Genomic DNA, 17,554 nt, shown 5'->3' with positions numbered 1-17,554 from the left:
GCCGTTTCGGCTCTTTTTATTGAGGTATTCTTTTACCCACCCAGGGACTGCTCTTGGACGTCCCAATTGTCTGGGTCTCCCAATGGAGCGACAAAGAAGAAGGGAATTTTGTTTACTTACCGTAAATTCCTTTTCTTCTAGCTCCTATTGGGAGACCCAGCACCCGCCCCTGTGCCCTTCGGGCTGGTTGTTTTTTTGTGTACACATGTTGTTCATGTTGAATTGTTCTTTTGGTTCATGGTTTTCAGTTCTCCGAACATCCTTCGGATTGAATTTACCCTAGACCAATTTATAAGTTTTCTCCTTCCTGCTTTTGCACCAAAACTGAGGAGCCCGTGATCCACGGGAGGGTGTATAGGCAGAGGGGAGGGGTTACACTTTTTAAAGTGTAATACTTTGTGTGGCCTCCGGAGGCAGAAGCTATACACCCAATTGTCTGGGTCTCCCAATAGGAGCTAGAAGAAAAGGAATTTACGGTAAGTAAACAAAATTCCCTTCTTTAAAGGCAGAATTTGATGGGCATTTGTTGCTTTTTAACTTATGTAACTGAACATCTTACCCCTCTGAGTAGGAACTCTGCTTCATTAGCGTTTACTGTATTGTTAGACCATTTAGCCAGTATGCATTGAGCGTTTCTCTCTGCATTATTGGTAAAAGTGGATATTGACATTTGAGGTGTGTGGCCATTTTCAGGGTGAATGCAATAGAAAACCGAGAATACCAAGTGGACAGGCTACAGTTTATAGAAAGTCAGATGAAGATCCTTTCTGAAGATGTCCGGAAAAGAATCATATACATAACTGACATAGTGAATAAACAGGTGAGGCTTGTCTCACATGTATGGGATATTTTCATGTTTGCCCGAGCGTCCGGCTTTCCTGCGGGTGTATACCATGGTACTGTGGGTGGCCGAGCGGACTGCTATCCTGCGGGTGTATACCATGGTACTGTGGGTGGCCGAGCGGACTGCTATCCTGCGGGTGTATACCATGGTACTGTGGGTGGCCAAGCATCCGGCTTTCCTGCGGGTGTATACCATGGTACTGTGGGTGGCCGAGCGTCCGGCTATCCTGCGGGTGTATACCATGGTACTGTGGGTGGCCGAGCGTCCGGCTATCCTGCGGGTGTATACCATGGTACTGTGGGTGGCCGGGGGCTCTGTACTCAACTCTTTAAAGTACAGACGAAAACACGTTTCGAATTGTGTGACATGAACAGAAGATGGTTTTACCTTAGAACAGTATTTCCCATTCTCCGGTCCTTATGCCCTCAACAGGTCATGTTTTAAGGATTTCCTTAGCGTTGAATCATTATCAAGGCATCACCTGTACAATACTAAGGAAGTCTTGAACAGCAGTGATCACACAGAACACTCTATAGCAGTGCTCCGGACCTACTGTACAACCAATGCCCCTTTCTGTGTATGCTCATAATGGAACCAAATAGTATTTTGAAAAATGTATGTACCCTTTAAGAGGAATGCACAGAACGAGGTCTCTGTGGCACCAAGATTCCATGAAAATCTGTCCTTTCATGGATGTTACATACATATGGACAAGTGCTAGTATTTAATGCTTGCATCCTAGTAGTTATCTAAAAAAAAAAATAAAATCTGCTTTCCATGGTTTTTATGATCGTTAAGAACTTTGTTAAAAAGTTACTGTCATTTGATGCAATGAAGCTGTGGATCATGTGCACTGTCATTTTATGTTGGCAGGTTTCGGAAGCCATGATGGATGAGATTTGCCACCTCTCCCTTCTAGTGGACAAGTTTGATGGAGACTTCCACCCATTGCCACAGTTTCTGAAGCATTATAAGAATGTAAGCCATCATCCCCGCAGTATATAGATGTCTATATGCTATAGGCCCTGTGCACATTGTGTCTGAGGCCGACCTTCAGTGTGTACAATGAGGAAGCTCACCGCGTATAAACTTCTCTCTAGGGATCTATTCGCCCAACTGACAAAGTGGGGTTTTTGCTTTTTTGTTTTTTTTTCTTTGCCTCCTCCAAGCTGGTATCAAATCCACACTTTACTATAGATGGCGCTTCCAAAATGTATACTGTACACTAAATGATATTTTCTATAATGAAACCCTCTGGGGAAGGTTGGACACTTAAAGAGCACCAACCAGCAGGACCTAAATTATCAGTGTGGATTCCTTCCAGACCAACAGGAACTCAAGTTCATGTAGATGGCACTGAAGGGGTTGTCTGAAAATCTTATTTTCTGTGTATTGTGAGAATGTGACATTGATTTTCAACCATGGAGAATATACGACTTCTCATTTCGTTCTTGAATCTTTAGGAACTGAATGCGCACATAGAGAAAGGAATGGGCAGGAAGCTGGCAGACCGCTGTTCTTCCGCTGTGACCTCTTCTATATATAAAGCACAAGAGGACATCATAGGTAACCTCCAGCTGTCACTTATTTACCTGCTGACATAGGTAACCTCCAGCTGTCACTTATTTACCTGCTGACATAGGTAACCTCCAGCTGTCACTTATTTACTGCATAGCTGGGGACGTGTGTGTGTGTGTGTCTACATGCGTGTGTACCTGCGGAGTGCGGGAGGGGGCGGAGCCGAGCGGGGCCGTGGAGCTCAGGACGTCAGTGCTGCGGGGACTGCAGGGCTGGGGACAAGTGTGTGTGTGTGTGTGTGTGTGTGTACACATGCGGAGTGCGGGAGGGGGCGGAGCCGAGTGGGGAAGTGTCGGCCTCCTTGCACACGTATCCAGGGTAAATATCGGGTAACTAAAAGCAAAGCACTTTTTGCTTGGTTACCCGTTATTTATCTTGGATACCAGCGTACACTGCTTAGCGCGGGCTCCCTGCACCCGTAACCACTGTAAATATCGGGTAACTAACCAAAGCGCATTGCTTGGTTACCCGATGTATATCCTGGTTACGTGTGCAGGGAGCCAGAGAGAGCATGCGCAGCAAAATCCTACGGATTGCGCTGCTCAAAAAACGTTACAGGCTGCATTGCTCCCGCCCGGCGGTCAGTTAAAAAACGACTGACCACGACGCAGCGGATGCAACGCAGCATCATCGGTCACAATCCGTCACTAATAGAAGTCTATGGGGAAAAACAGGATTCCTGCAAAATATTTTGCAGGATACCGTAATTCCTCTAGGCGACGGATTGTGACTGATGCAAAACAACGGAAGTGTGAACTTAGCCTTAAAGGGAAGCCTTCATCATAAAATGTCTTGTTACTTGTATTATAACAGGTTTTTCTTTCTATCTCAGAATCTGTATTAATATGAGAAATATTTCTGCGTGGCGTTGTGGGATCCATCACTGCTTTCTAGCGATACTCAATATCTTTCACTTTTTTTTTTTTTTTGTATAGAAAATTTAAAACCTTTGCTGCCATCTGCTGTCCAAAGTGAATATAGCTCGTGCTTGCCATGCAAGAAATTCGATCTCAGCTATAACTTAAACTGTGAAAAGTTGTGCTGTGATTTCCAGGAAGACATTGAGTTTCGCTTTACTTTTGGTTGGACGTCGCTTGTTAATCGCTATTTAGGGGCCAAAAACGCTCGCATGTTGCTAGGACTCGCAGAACCAGTTTTTCAGGTTTGTGTAGTTGACTCATTATTTAATGAACAAATGTATAAAGAACAAAGTATTCTTATTGTAGGAAATTCTTCTTTGTCCTTAATTTTATATATTTTTTTTAATTTAAGATACCTCGGCCTGTAACCACCCCCACCACGTCCTGCAACCCTGCCCATACGCCTGATGCTTTATCACAAGACGAGCTCATGGTTACAGTGATGTCTGGATTGGCATCCCTGACATCACGAGGATCTATGGGTGTCCTAATCGTCGGAGGGGTGGTAAGTGATAATACTGTGTCTGTGTTAAACCCTAAGGCACAAGCCACAGGACAGCTTAGCATTAATAGGGTTCTCCATCTATGATAAATACCCTGGTGATCCCAATGTGGTGATGACATGCCAACCATCTATTAGCCTGCACGTATGGCACAAGACTGCTGAGGATCATGATTGGCTGCAGCAGTTATCCCGTCACTATCGGATCAATCCATTTAGACAAGCAGATTTATTCGGTTAGATATGTAATCAAATTCCATAATATATTATGGAATTTGATTACATCTCTAACCGAATAAATCTGCAGTGGTTCTGCTTGTCTAAATGGATTGATCTGATAGTGACGGGATAACTGCTGCAGCACACACATATAGATATATATAGATATATATAGATATCTATATATATATCTCCATCTAATATATATATATAATCTATATCCTTTTTTAACCCTTTAATGATCACCACTGCATTTTTTTTTTTACCTGAGATATAATAGAATATCACCCTCTGACAGCAGTTGTACACTATATCGGACACCCTGTAGCATCATCATCATCCACGATTGGTGATGGCAACGACTTTGGCTGTTTAACCCCTTAGATGCTGCTGTCTTTAGTGACATCGGCATCTAGATGGTTAACAGTGGTTGGGCTCCATCTTTAACAGCACATTGAAATCACTATTGTGCAATCCTGATTGTTGCCAAGGCCAAGTAATGGCCTTGGGGGGTCTGTCAGCTATAGGGGTCTGCTCGGAAGTTAGCAAGATTTTAAGTGGTAAAAATGTAATTTTTCATTCCGGTCATTCTATTTTGTGATAATTCCTGAAAAGCAGCTGAAGGAGTAATAAATTACCTAATAGCAGTTTAGAATATGGTGAGGGGCGCTGGTTTTAAAATGGTATCACTTTTGGGTTTATTCAATATATAAGTTCACCAAAATTGCTTGAACACTGAATTGGTCCCTAGAATAATGGTTTGTAAATCTTACTTGAAAAATTGCTGCTAAATGTTTACATCTTCTAACATTCCCATTTCGTAGTAGTTACTCGGTGGACTGCTTAATCGCCTGTTTTATATAAAAATAAAGAATAAAGTTCACCAGCACACACATTTGCATTCCAGGTGCAATAATCCTTTGAGAATAGTGTTAGAATGATTGAATTCCTTTGTGCTGATCTCTTCCTCGGCATGTACTTTTGAAATTGGATCCAAAGATGTAGGCTTCATCAGTGCAGTGTCCTCCCCACATGGTATTAAGCTTGTGTAATGTCGTCTGCAGGTCTGGAGAGCGGTGGGCTGGAAGCTGATTGCCTGCTCGGCTCTAGCATATGGAAGCTTATATATGTACGAGCGGCTGACGTGGACCACAAGGGCAAAGGAAAGGACGTTCAAGAAACAGTTTGTAAACTACGCTGCCCAGAAACTGCAGTTGATAGTTAGCATCACCAGCGCAAACTGCAGCCACCAAGTGCAGAAGTGAGTGCAATGGTGCCGGTAAATTTACCACAATGGATTCTCCATAAAATGTGTTCGGATAGCAGTCTCATGAAAACCTGATTTATCACTGTGGGTAGAGACCTGTCGCACTACCGTAGCCTGCATTTTCTGATGTGTTGGAATTGTTCTTTCTTATTAGGGAGCTTGACAACATCTTTACCAGACTCTGTCAGCAAGTGAATGTTACCCAAAGGGATCTACTGGAATCTATTAACAAACAGTCTGAAGAAATACAGCAGCTTGAGCTAGTTCAGAGCCAAGCTAAGGTCCTAAGGTATTCCTGTGCTTTCTCCATTAGTGACCCAGCCTTTCTCTTTGTTAAGGGTTATTAGTCGACTCACTGACATTGCTGGAATGCAGTGATCATAAATCTATTAATGTCTTGGGCCATCAGTGTGGGATTGGTGAGGGTCCAACACCTGGCAGCCAACACCAATCAATAGAAATATGCGGCCACTGCGGCCAGAGCAGATAAGCAGAGTATTGTCACTATCTCCACAGATGGCAGGTCATCCATTGCTAGAGGGAGCTCTCTCTCTTCCCCTCTCCATCTCCCCCCCCCCTCCCTCTCCTCCCCCTCTCCTCTCTCCCCCACTCTCCTCTCCCCCCCACTCTCCTCTGCCCCCCCCCTCCTCTGCCCCCCCTCTCCTCTCCCCCCCCTCTCCTCTCCCACCCCTCTCCTCTCCCCCCTCTCTCCTCTCCCCCTCTCTCCCCCCTCTCAATCTCCCCCTCTCTCCCCCCTCTCAATCTCCCCCTCACTCCCCCCTCTCAATCTCCCCCTCTCGCCCCCCTCTCAATCTCCCCCTCTCTCCCCCCTCTCAATCTCCCCCTCTCTCCCCCCTCTCAATCTCCCCCTCTCTCCCCCCTCTCAATCTCCCCCTCTCGCCCCCCTCTCAATCTCCCCCTCTCAATCTCCCCCTCTCTCCCCCCCCTCTCTCTCTCTCTCTCTCTCTCTCTCCCTCTCCCTCTCCCTCTCTCCCCCCCTCTCCCCCCCTCTCCCCCCCTCTCCCCCCCTCTCCCCCCCTCTCCCCCCCTCTCCCCCTCTCTCCCCCCCTCTCCCCCTCTCTCCCCCTCTCTCCCCCTCTCTCCCCCTCTCTCCCCCTCTCCCTCTCTCTCCCCCTCTCCCTCTCCCCCTCTCCCTCTCCCCCTCTCCCTCTCCCCCTCTCCCTCTCCCTCTCCCCCTCTCCCTCTCTCTCCCCCTCTCCCTCTCCCCCTCTCCCTCTCCCCCTCTCCCTCTCCCCCTCTCCCTCTCCCCCTCTCCCTCTCCCCCTCTCCCTCTCTCCCTCTCTCCCTCTCTCTCCCCCTCTCCATCTCTCCCGAAGGGGCGAAGCAGAGATAGAATTTTAGCAAAAATCACATTGGTGCTGACCTCCAATTGAAAACGTATCTAATTTGATTAATCGCCCAGCTTATGCTCCACCTTATACAGTAGAGTATATGTATAAGGTCTAGTCTACACTCTATCAATATTCCCCCATCATCGGGAATGGGAAGCAGCATAAAATATAATTCAGGCTGTGTCCCATTCCCATTCCACTGATGACGCTTTACGCATGCGACAAAATGCAATGGCCACAGAGCTCATAGGAAGGACAGTGTGTCTGCAGCATCATTGTGTGACACTGTATAATGGATGATGGACCTCCAGACTCTCTTTTAGAAGGAAAAAAGTTTCTCTTGATTTAATGAGGTTGTTGTCTTCATAGAAACAAAGCCGTACACCTTGAAAATGAGCTGGATCACTTTACCAAGATGTTCCTCAACCAGAGTAAGTGAATGTGATGGATGGAGAGGACACGTCAGACCTACCCATGCACCTGAAGATTGGTCTCCAGCACCTACACTCATCTGGCAGAACTTTCTGAGTTGTGGAGGACCTAACATGCAGTTATATGTGAGCTGATGGTGTTATCGCCTGCTGGACAAATCCACACTTGCTATATATCCCACGGTTTATTGCAGAGCAGTCGGATATTCACGTCTTTGCTACCAGAATATATTTCTTCATTGTTTTGTAAAGAAATTATTTGCATAACTCCAGATTTAAGAGAATATGAAGGTTTCATTTAAATATTTATTTTAATATATACAATGAGAGATGAGCAAAACTTTATTCGTTGTACCAAGAAAGTGGTAAAGGACTGAAGATTCACAGAGACCCCCACCATTTTGTCTACCACCCAGGGTCACTCAGGTAGAACGGCTTGAATGTGCTGTTCCTAAACTAAAGCTTGTATCAGGTTTCGGCAAAGGTGGCCTCCACTTTTTGGGCTACTATAGTGAGATCAGTGACGGGATAAAGGAGATTTGTTGTCTGGGAAACAACAAAAATTCTGATCTGTATTGGAAATGCTGCGGTCACGTCCTGTTAGCGGAGTTCTCCTTTAAATACTGTAGACTCAGTGGTAAATATGACAGATGGCAGTATGTATGAGTCTGCTTCCTTCTGTCAGCCGCAGATTGCCATCCCACCCTCCTATGTAAAGGGTAATGTCCTTTCAGTAGCATGTAAAGAGAAAAAGCCGCCTGTTATAAGGGCTCTCCAATTTCATCACGCGTTTACAGGTTTCCTTCTGTTGCTGACATGTAATAAGCGGCACTGATTTTCTATACATTGTCTATTAATGTATATAGTGGTTTGTGACAAATAAAAGTTTTGTATTTCTCAGCAATGATCCCTGTATTTATTCACTACGTACAAAGGGTGGTCAGTATTTGTGCAGATTTAGACAGAAAAAAAGCTGGTCAAACCTTAGCTGCTTTTTGACATCGTTGAGCAGTCTGTGATGGTCCTACTGGATCACTGTAGTCCACTCAACCTCAAAGTCTGGCTCCCGGCTACAAGCCCAATGGGGGCCATCTAGAGCCGAAACGACATGACCCCCTGCTGACTTCTTAGAAGTTATTTTTGTGCCTTTATGATGCTTTATGTAAGGCCAACTTCTCCCATCTAACATTGTTTGTGTATGAAACTCTATGTTCAGACAGATCACAAGTCTCCTCACCAGAATTCACCAGCTTCATAGGCATGAACGAGGCTGACACATTGGGGTCTGTTCCAGCCCATACACCACAGTCTGGACTCGGACCATGAATGTCAGATGGGTAAAGCAACCCAAAAAGAGACTACATTATCATGCTCTTACTACAAAATGGTGAACGTGCACAGCCATAAAATGTCCACAGGGCAGTTGCCAGATCTCATGCTGCATAGTGTACCCATTTTACATTCAGAGTCCGAGCACAGACTATGATGTACAGACAAGCCGTGGGTTTCATAACGCAACATGGTACTCATATGCTTAGGAGGCTGATTAATTCAGGTCAGGAGACGTGGCCAGTTCATCCAGTGATTTCTGCATTTTCACTGTCAATATGGGATGGATGATGCCAATCAATGGGGAATGATATTACAAGCATTTTTTTTGTGACATTTCCAGGCTCTCTCTGGCAACGTGCAATTTAGGCTGCAGTTTGTGAACACAAAAAGATGCAGCGTGTGCATGTAGACTAAGAAGCTTGTGTGTGAGGTAATATGATGCCAGTGGGGAGACGGATAGAGAGAGACAGACAGACCTGGGGAAAGGGACAGACCTGGGGAAAGGGACAGACCTGGGGAAAGGGACAGACCTGGGGAAAGGGACACAAATGGAAATACAGACAGAGAGACATAGACAGTTACTATCCCGGGCAACGCCCGGGTACTACAGCTAGTGTGTGTGTATGTGTGTGTATGTATGTATATAATATATATTATATGAATGAGATATTTATAAAATTGCCAAGTACTGTTGTGATCCAATATGTAATGTGCAACACAGAAGCAAAACTAAAGTGTATGTGCTAAACTGCAAATAAAACCAAACTTCAATCTCGTAGACTGAGCATCCTACTCTGTTGAGCCATTTGGGGAAGGGATCAACTCAAGGAGATGTATTCCCTGACTGCCCACTCATGCCCCGTGTATTTGCTCTCGCCCTGACAAGGACAGAACGCAAATGTGGGATTAGACAAATTGTCCCCCCAAAATTCAAAGCGATCCCTTCCAACATATTTCTCTCTCCCAGTAATGAGGTCATCAGAGGAGTGTACATACAAGGGGAAAATTATTGACAATCTATAAAAATGCCAAACATGACAGACTAGAGGATTCAAATGAATGGCCTTTAGAGGTGTTGCTGTGGCAAACACCTCCTATGTGGTGTACAGCATGTTGCACTACCTAATAATTGGTTTTACACATATGTACAGTGTACACAAATCTACCAATCGGTGCATGAATATGCTTGACTACCTGGAAACATCACTCATCAAAACTTCAGCTGCAGCCCAGTAAGGGACACATTGGTAGAATCAGGGTCTGTCTTTACATTATGCTACCAGGTTAGGTGGCAAAAACCTGGCAAGAGCTTTCCTTTCACAATGGTGTTGTGCACTAGTTAGGTAATAAACAGCACACAAGTAATTATCAAAAGAAGGGCACCCCCCCCCCCCCCCCAACCCTTAGTAATGAGTCCTTATGTGCAGGACAAGAAATGCCGGCTGCAAATGAAACACTTCATTGACAGCAATCATGCAAATTAATTGTCTGGAATCAGTGGTAAAAAAAATAACACCTTCAGGATATGAACTGCTTTAACCCCTTTCCAACCTTGGTCGTCCTATTTTGTGGCACATTCTGTCAGTCGTGTTTGCAAAGGGGCTGTGCTCGCGTGATTACCGTTGCGAGCTGGACTTGCATGACAGCTGAGAGAGTCTCCCACAGCCAGGAGCGGGGCCTGCACCACCCTTGGCCATTTACAGGGACACACTCACCAGGTTTTTGCTACCTAATGTGAGAGCAGCCTAATGTAGAGACAGAAACTCTGATTCCAGTGGTGTTTCACTTACTGAGCTGCATAGTATAGCTTTTATAAAATCACACTTTAATTAGCAGGAGATTGCCATTAGAGGACTATTTGGCCTGCTGCCAGGTAGTCCAGCACATGCAAGAGTTTGTTATAACCCTGCTCTGCATTCAAATGACTGCTAGATCTGCAGCAGAGAAAACATTTGATTTTATCAAAATGACAGCAAACAACTTAGTAAGAGATACATCGCTGGAATTGGGGTCTCTCTCTACATTATGCTGCTCTCAGATGGGGGAGCAAAAAACTGGTGAACAGAGTCCTTTTAACCCCTAAATGCCACAATTTATATTGAGCAACACATGTATGAGGCTGGGAGAGGGTATGCACTCCCTCTCCCGATTGCAAGGGCCTGATCGTTGCCATAGCAACCAGAGATTGTCATGACTACAGATCATCCAGCTACAGAAAGCCTAATTGACCATAGTAGGAGCATGGTCTAAAAGGCTTCTGTCACTGCCTCATTGACAGGTGTAGTGCATGGCAATGCATTATACCAGTTATCAAGAGTAATGAAAGTTAGTGCCATAGAGGAACTAAGTTAAAAGTTGTTTGGTTTTTTTTGTTTTTCTTTAAATCCCCAAATAAAGAATGAAGAAAAAAAAAACCATACCAATAAATATGTATATTTTACCTAAAAACAAAAATAAACAAAAAAATTTACACATTTGGTATCCCTGTGTCTAGAACAACCTGCTATATAATAATACTCTTGCTATTTAACCCCTTCAGTGAATACTACAAGAAAAAAAGGCATAAAATTATGCTTTTTCAAAAACAAAGGAACAAAAAGTGGAATGAAACGTGATCAAAAAGACAAATGTAAATAAAAAATGGAAATGTCATTTTGTCCTGCAAAAATAAGCTGCTAAATAACTCCAACAGAAAAATAGTTATAGCTTTCCGGATACAGTGATGCAAAGATTCATTTTTTTTATACAAGTTTTTATTGTGCAAAATATAAACTATATAGACATAGTATCGCTGTAATCGTACTGACCCGAAGAATAAAGCTGTCTTATCACTTTTACTATACACGGAACGGCATAAAAAAAAAATCCTGAATTGTTGGTTTTTGTTCATTCTGCCTACTAAAAACTGGAATAGAAAGCAATCAAAAAATGGAGAATGATGTATAAAAAAAATAAAACCAATACTTGACCTGCTGTTGATTTGTTCATTCTTCCAACCAAAAATCGCTGTAATGCTCGTCTCACACTGCTCTAGGCTGAGCAGTTACACCAGGAATTACTTGTAAATCTCTGAAATACGTGATAGAACAACTGATGGGGAAGATTTCCTATAATGTTGCAGGAGCAGTCACTGTGGGCTCAGTTTGGTATATGATCTAGCGGTATCCTTTTTTCTTTTTTGCACAAATGTGCAGTCGGCCAGTTTTGTGCCCCTCTGAAAAGCCGGATGCGCTAAACAGAGACCATTTTTATCAGTTACTCCACCTACTTCATTAGTGAATGGATCCATAGGGAGCTTCATCTGAATCACGTGATTCAGATATTTATCTGGAAACCCAGATTTAAAGGGAACCTGCCAGGTCAAAAAAGCGTTATAACCTACAAGCAGGAGCCTGTGTGAGCTAGTAACCCCTTCCTACCCATCCCTGTGTTGTGCTGTGCTCAGAAGACTCCTGCAGTTTCGGTCTTTTGCAGTGCGCGTCAGAAGCCGACATGTAAACAAAAGGATGAGAAGGCGGCGAGAATGGTGAGTGCGCACGTGCGAGATTCTGAAGGAGCAGACGTGAGGTCGCTCATGTAAATCCATGGTATCACGCCCACAGGGGCGTAATACCATGGAAAGCATGCAAACTCCCACGGGGCTAGAGACCTGCTCATTTACATAGGGAATATGTAAGTAATAAAATGTATTTTATTACTTCTATATTACACAATATTATAACAAAGGGATGGGTAGGAAGGGGTTACTAGCTCACAGACTCCTGCTTGTAGGTTATAATGCTTTTTTTGACCTGTCGGGTTCCCTTTAAGTCCTCAATGCAGAGCACCAGATACATGTGAACTGATACAAAATGTTCTGAACCCCAAAATGCAACCAATAAAAGCTTCAACTCAACCCACAAAAAACAAGCCCCCACTTAGCTGCATCCCCTGTTAACAGGAATGTAGGGAGCTTCCATGTTACTGGTAGCATATAGACTCTGGAAAAGCGACATTGCATCTACCAAAAGAAATCTGCACTCCGAAATCCAAATGTCCCCCCTTCCTTATGAGCCTTACAATGTGCCTAAAGCACACTTATTTACATTTGATTGTACTGTAGTAAGGAGAGCCTACTTATTTTTCCGGGTACGTGATTCCAGAAGCACAAGCTGGGCACAATAATACTAGGCACAACAATGGCATATTTGCAGTATTCACTCTACAACTTCTATTGTGTTTGTCTGGAAATCACCCATAGGGTAACAATAGTTACTACATCGATAGATTAATTTCTAGAGGGGTGTAAATTCTAATAAGGGGTCACATGAGTGGGGTAGTGGCTCCACTGTTTAGGCACATCAGAAGCTCTTGCAATGGAGTCAACAAACTATTCTAGAAAAATCAACGCTGTAAGTCAAATGGTGCTCCTTTCCTCCATAGCCTTGCCATGTGGCTAAACAGTACAACCTTAGGCCTCTTTCACACGTTCGTGTCTCCGGTACGTGTTTGGTCCATTTCCTCACGTACCGGAGACACGGGCACCCGTAGACCCATTAAAATCAATGGGTCTCCGTTCACGTGCGTATTCTGCCATGGACCGTGTGTACGTGTGGAGCATACGTGTGCCAGTGCGCTCCACACGTAGACATGTCCACGTTTTCTCCGGCATCATGGGTGTCACACGGAACACAAACGGACCACACGGATGTGTTCCGTGTGACACACGCCGGAGAAAACACATGTATCTGCGAGGAAAAAAAAAAAACCTTTACTCACCTTCTCCAGCCCTGCAGTCTCTGCCGCTGCTGTCACTTGCTGCCGACCGCCGCTCATTATGCTCATTGCATATTCACTACACTGCGGCCGGAATCAGCAGCAGCAGGGAGTCGGCAGGACCGGAGACCGAAGATCAGCACCACAGACAGGTGAGTAGAAAGTCCCCGTTCTCCGTGTGTTATCACAGATAACACAATGAGAGCACACGTGTGCCATACACACGGCACACCGAGGGCAATACGCACCTTTGACACATCTATGAAAAACGTGCGTGTTTTTCAGGGACGTGTGAAAGAGGCCTTATACAGTGTATTGATACGTTCAGCAGAAATTGTATAACAAATTGTAGGGTCTGGAGGTTTTTTTAGCCATTTACCCTTGCGAAAATAAAAAAAAATCTGGGGCTAAATCTAGTATTTTAGTGATAAAAAAGCAATTACAACTGCATCTCAATAAATTAGAATATCATCAAAAAGTTAATTTATTTCAGTAATTCAATACAAAAAGGGAAACGTATATATTTTATATAGAGTCATTACAATCAGAGTGATCTATTTCAAGTGTTTATTTCTGTTAATGTTGATGATTATGGCTTACAGCCAATGAAAACCCAAAAGTCATTATCTCAGAAAAATAGATTATTATATAAGACCAACTGAAAACATGATGTTAAACTCAGAAATGTTGGCGCCTACTGAAAATTATCTACAGTTAGGGTCTGTCCACACGTTGCGTTTTTTCTTGTGTTTCGGCCGCATTTTAAACTGCACTGTGTCAATGACAAAATGCATGCGTTTTGCTTCCCCAGCAAAGTCTGAGAAATGAAAATTTCCATCCGCACGTTGCTTTTTTTTTTTTTTTTGGGAGGGTTTTATTTGACAAATATTTGTCAAAATCTTTGCCTAAAACAAAGCAGCATGTTCATTTTCTTTGTCGCTCCATTGGGAGACCCAGACAATTGGGTGTATAGCTTCTGCCTCCGGAGGCCACACAAAGTATTACACTTTAAAAAGTCTAACCCCTCCCCTCTGCTATACACCCTCCCGTGCATCACGGGCTCCTCAGTTTTATGCTTTGTGTGGAAGGAGGCACACATTCACGCAAGCTCCACGTTTTAGTCAGCAGCAGCTGCTGACTATATCGGATGGAAGAAAAGAGGGCCCATAACAGGGCCCCCAGCATGCTCCCTTCTCACCCCACTCTGAGTCGGCGGTGCTGTTAAGGTTGAGGTACCCATTGCGGGTACAAAGGCTGGAGCCACATGCTGTTTTCCTTCCCCATCCCTTAGGGGCTCTGGGAGAAGTGGGATCCTATCCGGTCATCCAGACACTGGGACCGGTCTCCCTCCGCAGCCCCTGGGGGAATCTGCCGGACAGGAGACGGAGTATCGTCAGGGACATGGCCCTGCATCCACAGGTACTCTGTGTCCCCGTTGGGACGGCGCATAAAGCACCTTGGGCCCAGACGCTGCAGCGACTGCGGCGTGGGTATGGGTCCGGGACTACCGCGCCGACCGTGCACTGCCGGCCGGCCGCGGTTTTAACTTTAGTCCCCGGCTTTTGCGGCCTAGTATGGGATTCTCCCGCCCCCAGGCCTGCCAGTCAGGGAAAAGGGCGGGACGGTCGGTATGACGCCGACAGTGAGGGCTGGAGTACACTGAGCTGTCCTCCGCCCCCCTCACTACTCACGCTGGGGCACCAGATTCCCGCACTTTTTGTGACTACGCCCACGCCTCCCTCCTCCTCAGAGAACGCCGTCAGCCATGTTTTCAGCAACTTCTGGCTGCAGCTGAGGGAGACCCGGGGCAGGGAATCTAGTGGCCACAAGCCACATCCGCAGCCCCTGGGGGAATCTGCCGGACAGGAGACGGAGTATCGTCAGGGACATGGCCCTGCATCTACAGGTACTATGTGTCCCCGTTGGGACGGTGCATGAAGCACCTTGGCCTCAGACGCAGCTGCGACTGCGGTGTGGATTTTTTGTCTGGGACTACCGCGCCGACCGTGCCTGTTTGCCGGCCGCGGTTTTTACTTTAGTCCCCGGCTTTTGCGGCCTAGTGTGTTAAACTCACGCCCCTGAGCCTGCCAGTCAGGGAGAAAGGCGGGACGGTCGGTATGATGCCGACAGTGAGGGCTGGAGCGCACCTCGCTGTCCTCCGCCCCCCCTCACTGATCACTATAGGCCACCAGATTCCCGCACTTTTGTGACTACAGGGACAGAGCCCTGCATCATAAGGTACTCTGTGTCCCCTGAGGGACGGTGCATGCAGCATCTGTGTTACAAACGCCGCAGCGGTTGCTGACTGGTTTGTGAGACTGGGACTACCGCGCCGACCGCGCCATGTTTGCCGGCCGCGTTTTTAAATTTAGTCCCCGGCTCTTACGGCCTAGTGCCATATACTCCCGTTCTCGGGCCTGCCAGTCAGGGGTAACGACGGGACGGCCGACTGGACGTCGGCAGGGAGGGCTGGAGCATACGTTGGTATCCTCCTTCCCCCTCACTGAGCACTGGGGGGCACCAGTTTTTCAGGTGCTGTCCCCCCCTTGGTGCCGCAGTGTATATATATATATATATATATATATATATATATATATATATGTTTATTTATATGGTATATGATCTCACTGTTCGGCAGCATTATTTACTTTTGGCTGTATACCCTCACAGATTACTCTGCGGACGACATGCTGTTGTCTGCTCTTAAAGAATAAGGGTGCCAAGGCACTGGCTTATTTTACAACCGGTACCTCTTGTGCGGCTATATTACAGGCACTGCACAGATGACAGCGACAGAGTTTGCATGATGGAATCAGCAAATCTCTGAATAGCTTTCACATTCCAGGACTCAGTCTCTGGACAGAGGGTCTGCTAAGATACTGGAGTCCAGACCGATAACACAGGGCCAGGGAGCGGTGAGTTCATCGCTCCCGGGTCCCTCTGGGTCGGTACAACATCCTGGGGTAACACCCAGATCCCAGAACTCTGTCACGGACCGCGGCCTATGATAGGCTAAGCGGGCCCGCTGGGAACCTTCCCCGAATTCATCAGGAGTGCGTGTTTTCGATCACTCTAACTCCAGAGGGGCCGTCCAGTAGCACAGAACTTGACGGACAAGCGCTTACTAAGCGCCTTATTGACACGCGTTACCCTTTTCCCCCCTGACGGGCTTAAGGGTTGGGCTCAGTGTCACAGGGTGGATCCTCCAGTCTCTAGGCTGGCGGCTAGATCCGTAGTATTAGGGGCAGATGTCCATCTCTCACGAATGCCACTGACAGGCAAATACCGCTTATGATGAAATCCATCTATGAAGCCATAGTCGCATCTTTTGCTCCAGCCATCGCAGCCGTGAGGGCACTCCAAGCTATCTCAGCTTCTCTGGCTGAGATTATTTCGGTTGCACATACATCTGCCACGCAGGTTGTGTCCTTCACTTCTCAGGCGTAGGTTTTTTCGTTCTACGCCATGAACGCCGTTCCTGGACTCTGCGAGCCGTACAGCGGTAGCATCAACCAATTCAGTGGCAGTCTGCAGGGCCATGTGGCTACGTGACGGGAAGGCAGGCTCTGCTTCCGAGAAGTTCTTAACCGGTTTGCCATTTTCTGGCGACCGTTTGTTTGGCGAGCAATTGGATGAAGTTACTAGACAGTCTCGTCCTTGCCCCAGTCCAAGACCGATGGGTGAGAGACATTCTGTCTCACGGTTACAGGATACAGCTCTGCTCTCGTCCTCAGACTCGTTTCTTCAGAACATCTCCGCCCCCCGAGTGAGCCGATGCACTTTTTCAGGCGGTGAACACTCTGAAGCCTCGATGTCACAAGGAGACTTCCTAGCATCAATTGACATCAAGGATGCTTATCTCCATGTGCCGATCGCACCCGAGCTTCAACGCCTTCTGCGTTTCGCCATCAGGGACGAACACTTTCAGTTCGTGGCACTGCCATTCGGCCTGGCGACAGCCCCACGGGTCTTCACCAAGGTCATGGCAGCAGTGGTGGCGGTCCTACAGGGCCACTCGGTGATCACTTACCTAGACGATCCTCTAGTCAAGACACCCTCCTGGGTGGCATGTCAACACAACCTGACCATTGCTCTGGAGACTCTCCAGGGGTTCGGGTGGATCATCAAAATTCCAAGGTCAAAACTGACACCGACCCAATCACTGACTTATCTCGGGAGGGAGTATTATACTCTCTCAGCGATAGTGAAGCTTCCGCTGCATAGTCAGCGTTCACTACAGACAGGGGTGCAATCTGTCCTTCGGGCCCAGTCACCCCTTGAGGCGCCTCATGCACTGTCCCAGGAAGATGGTGGCAGCAAGGGACGCAGTTCCCTTGCGCAGTTTCGTCTGCGT

General features: G+C 46.3%; 1 protein-coding gene across 4 annotated transcripts in view; it reads left to right on the top strand.

The window, feature by feature from the left end:
* MFN1 (mitofusin 1) overlaps positions 1-8,017 on the top strand; it is a 60,027-nt gene extending 52,010 nt beyond the window's left edge. For all 4 annotated transcript variants that reach the window (XM_075340601.1, XM_075340602.1, XM_075340603.1 and 1 more), the window contains exons 11-18: positions 694-820; positions 1,718-1,822; positions 2,308-2,410; positions 3,358-3,584; positions 3,695-3,847; positions 5,128-5,324; positions 5,485-5,619; positions 7,052-8,017. In XM_075340601.1, the coding sequence (XP_075196716.1) occupies positions 694-820; positions 1,718-1,822; positions 2,308-2,410; positions 3,358-3,584; positions 3,695-3,847; positions 5,128-5,324; positions 5,485-5,619; positions 7,052-7,121 (1,117 nt within the window). In that variant the 3' untranslated portion in view covers positions 7,122-8,017. The remainder of the gene's footprint in view (positions 1-693; positions 821-1,717; positions 1,823-2,307; positions 2,411-3,357; positions 3,585-3,694; positions 3,848-5,127; positions 5,325-5,484; positions 5,620-7,051) is intronic.
* Positions 8,018-17,554: the final 9,537 nt, after the last annotated feature.

This window comes from Anomaloglossus baeobatrachus, chromosome 3, assembly GCF_048569485.1.
Source record: "Anomaloglossus baeobatrachus isolate aAnoBae1 chromosome 3, aAnoBae1.hap1, whole genome shotgun sequence".
NCBI classification, from domain to species: Eukaryota; Metazoa; Chordata; class Amphibia; order Anura; family Aromobatidae; genus Anomaloglossus; species Anomaloglossus baeobatrachus.
This window is presented reverse-complemented; position numbering and strand designations above follow the sequence as displayed.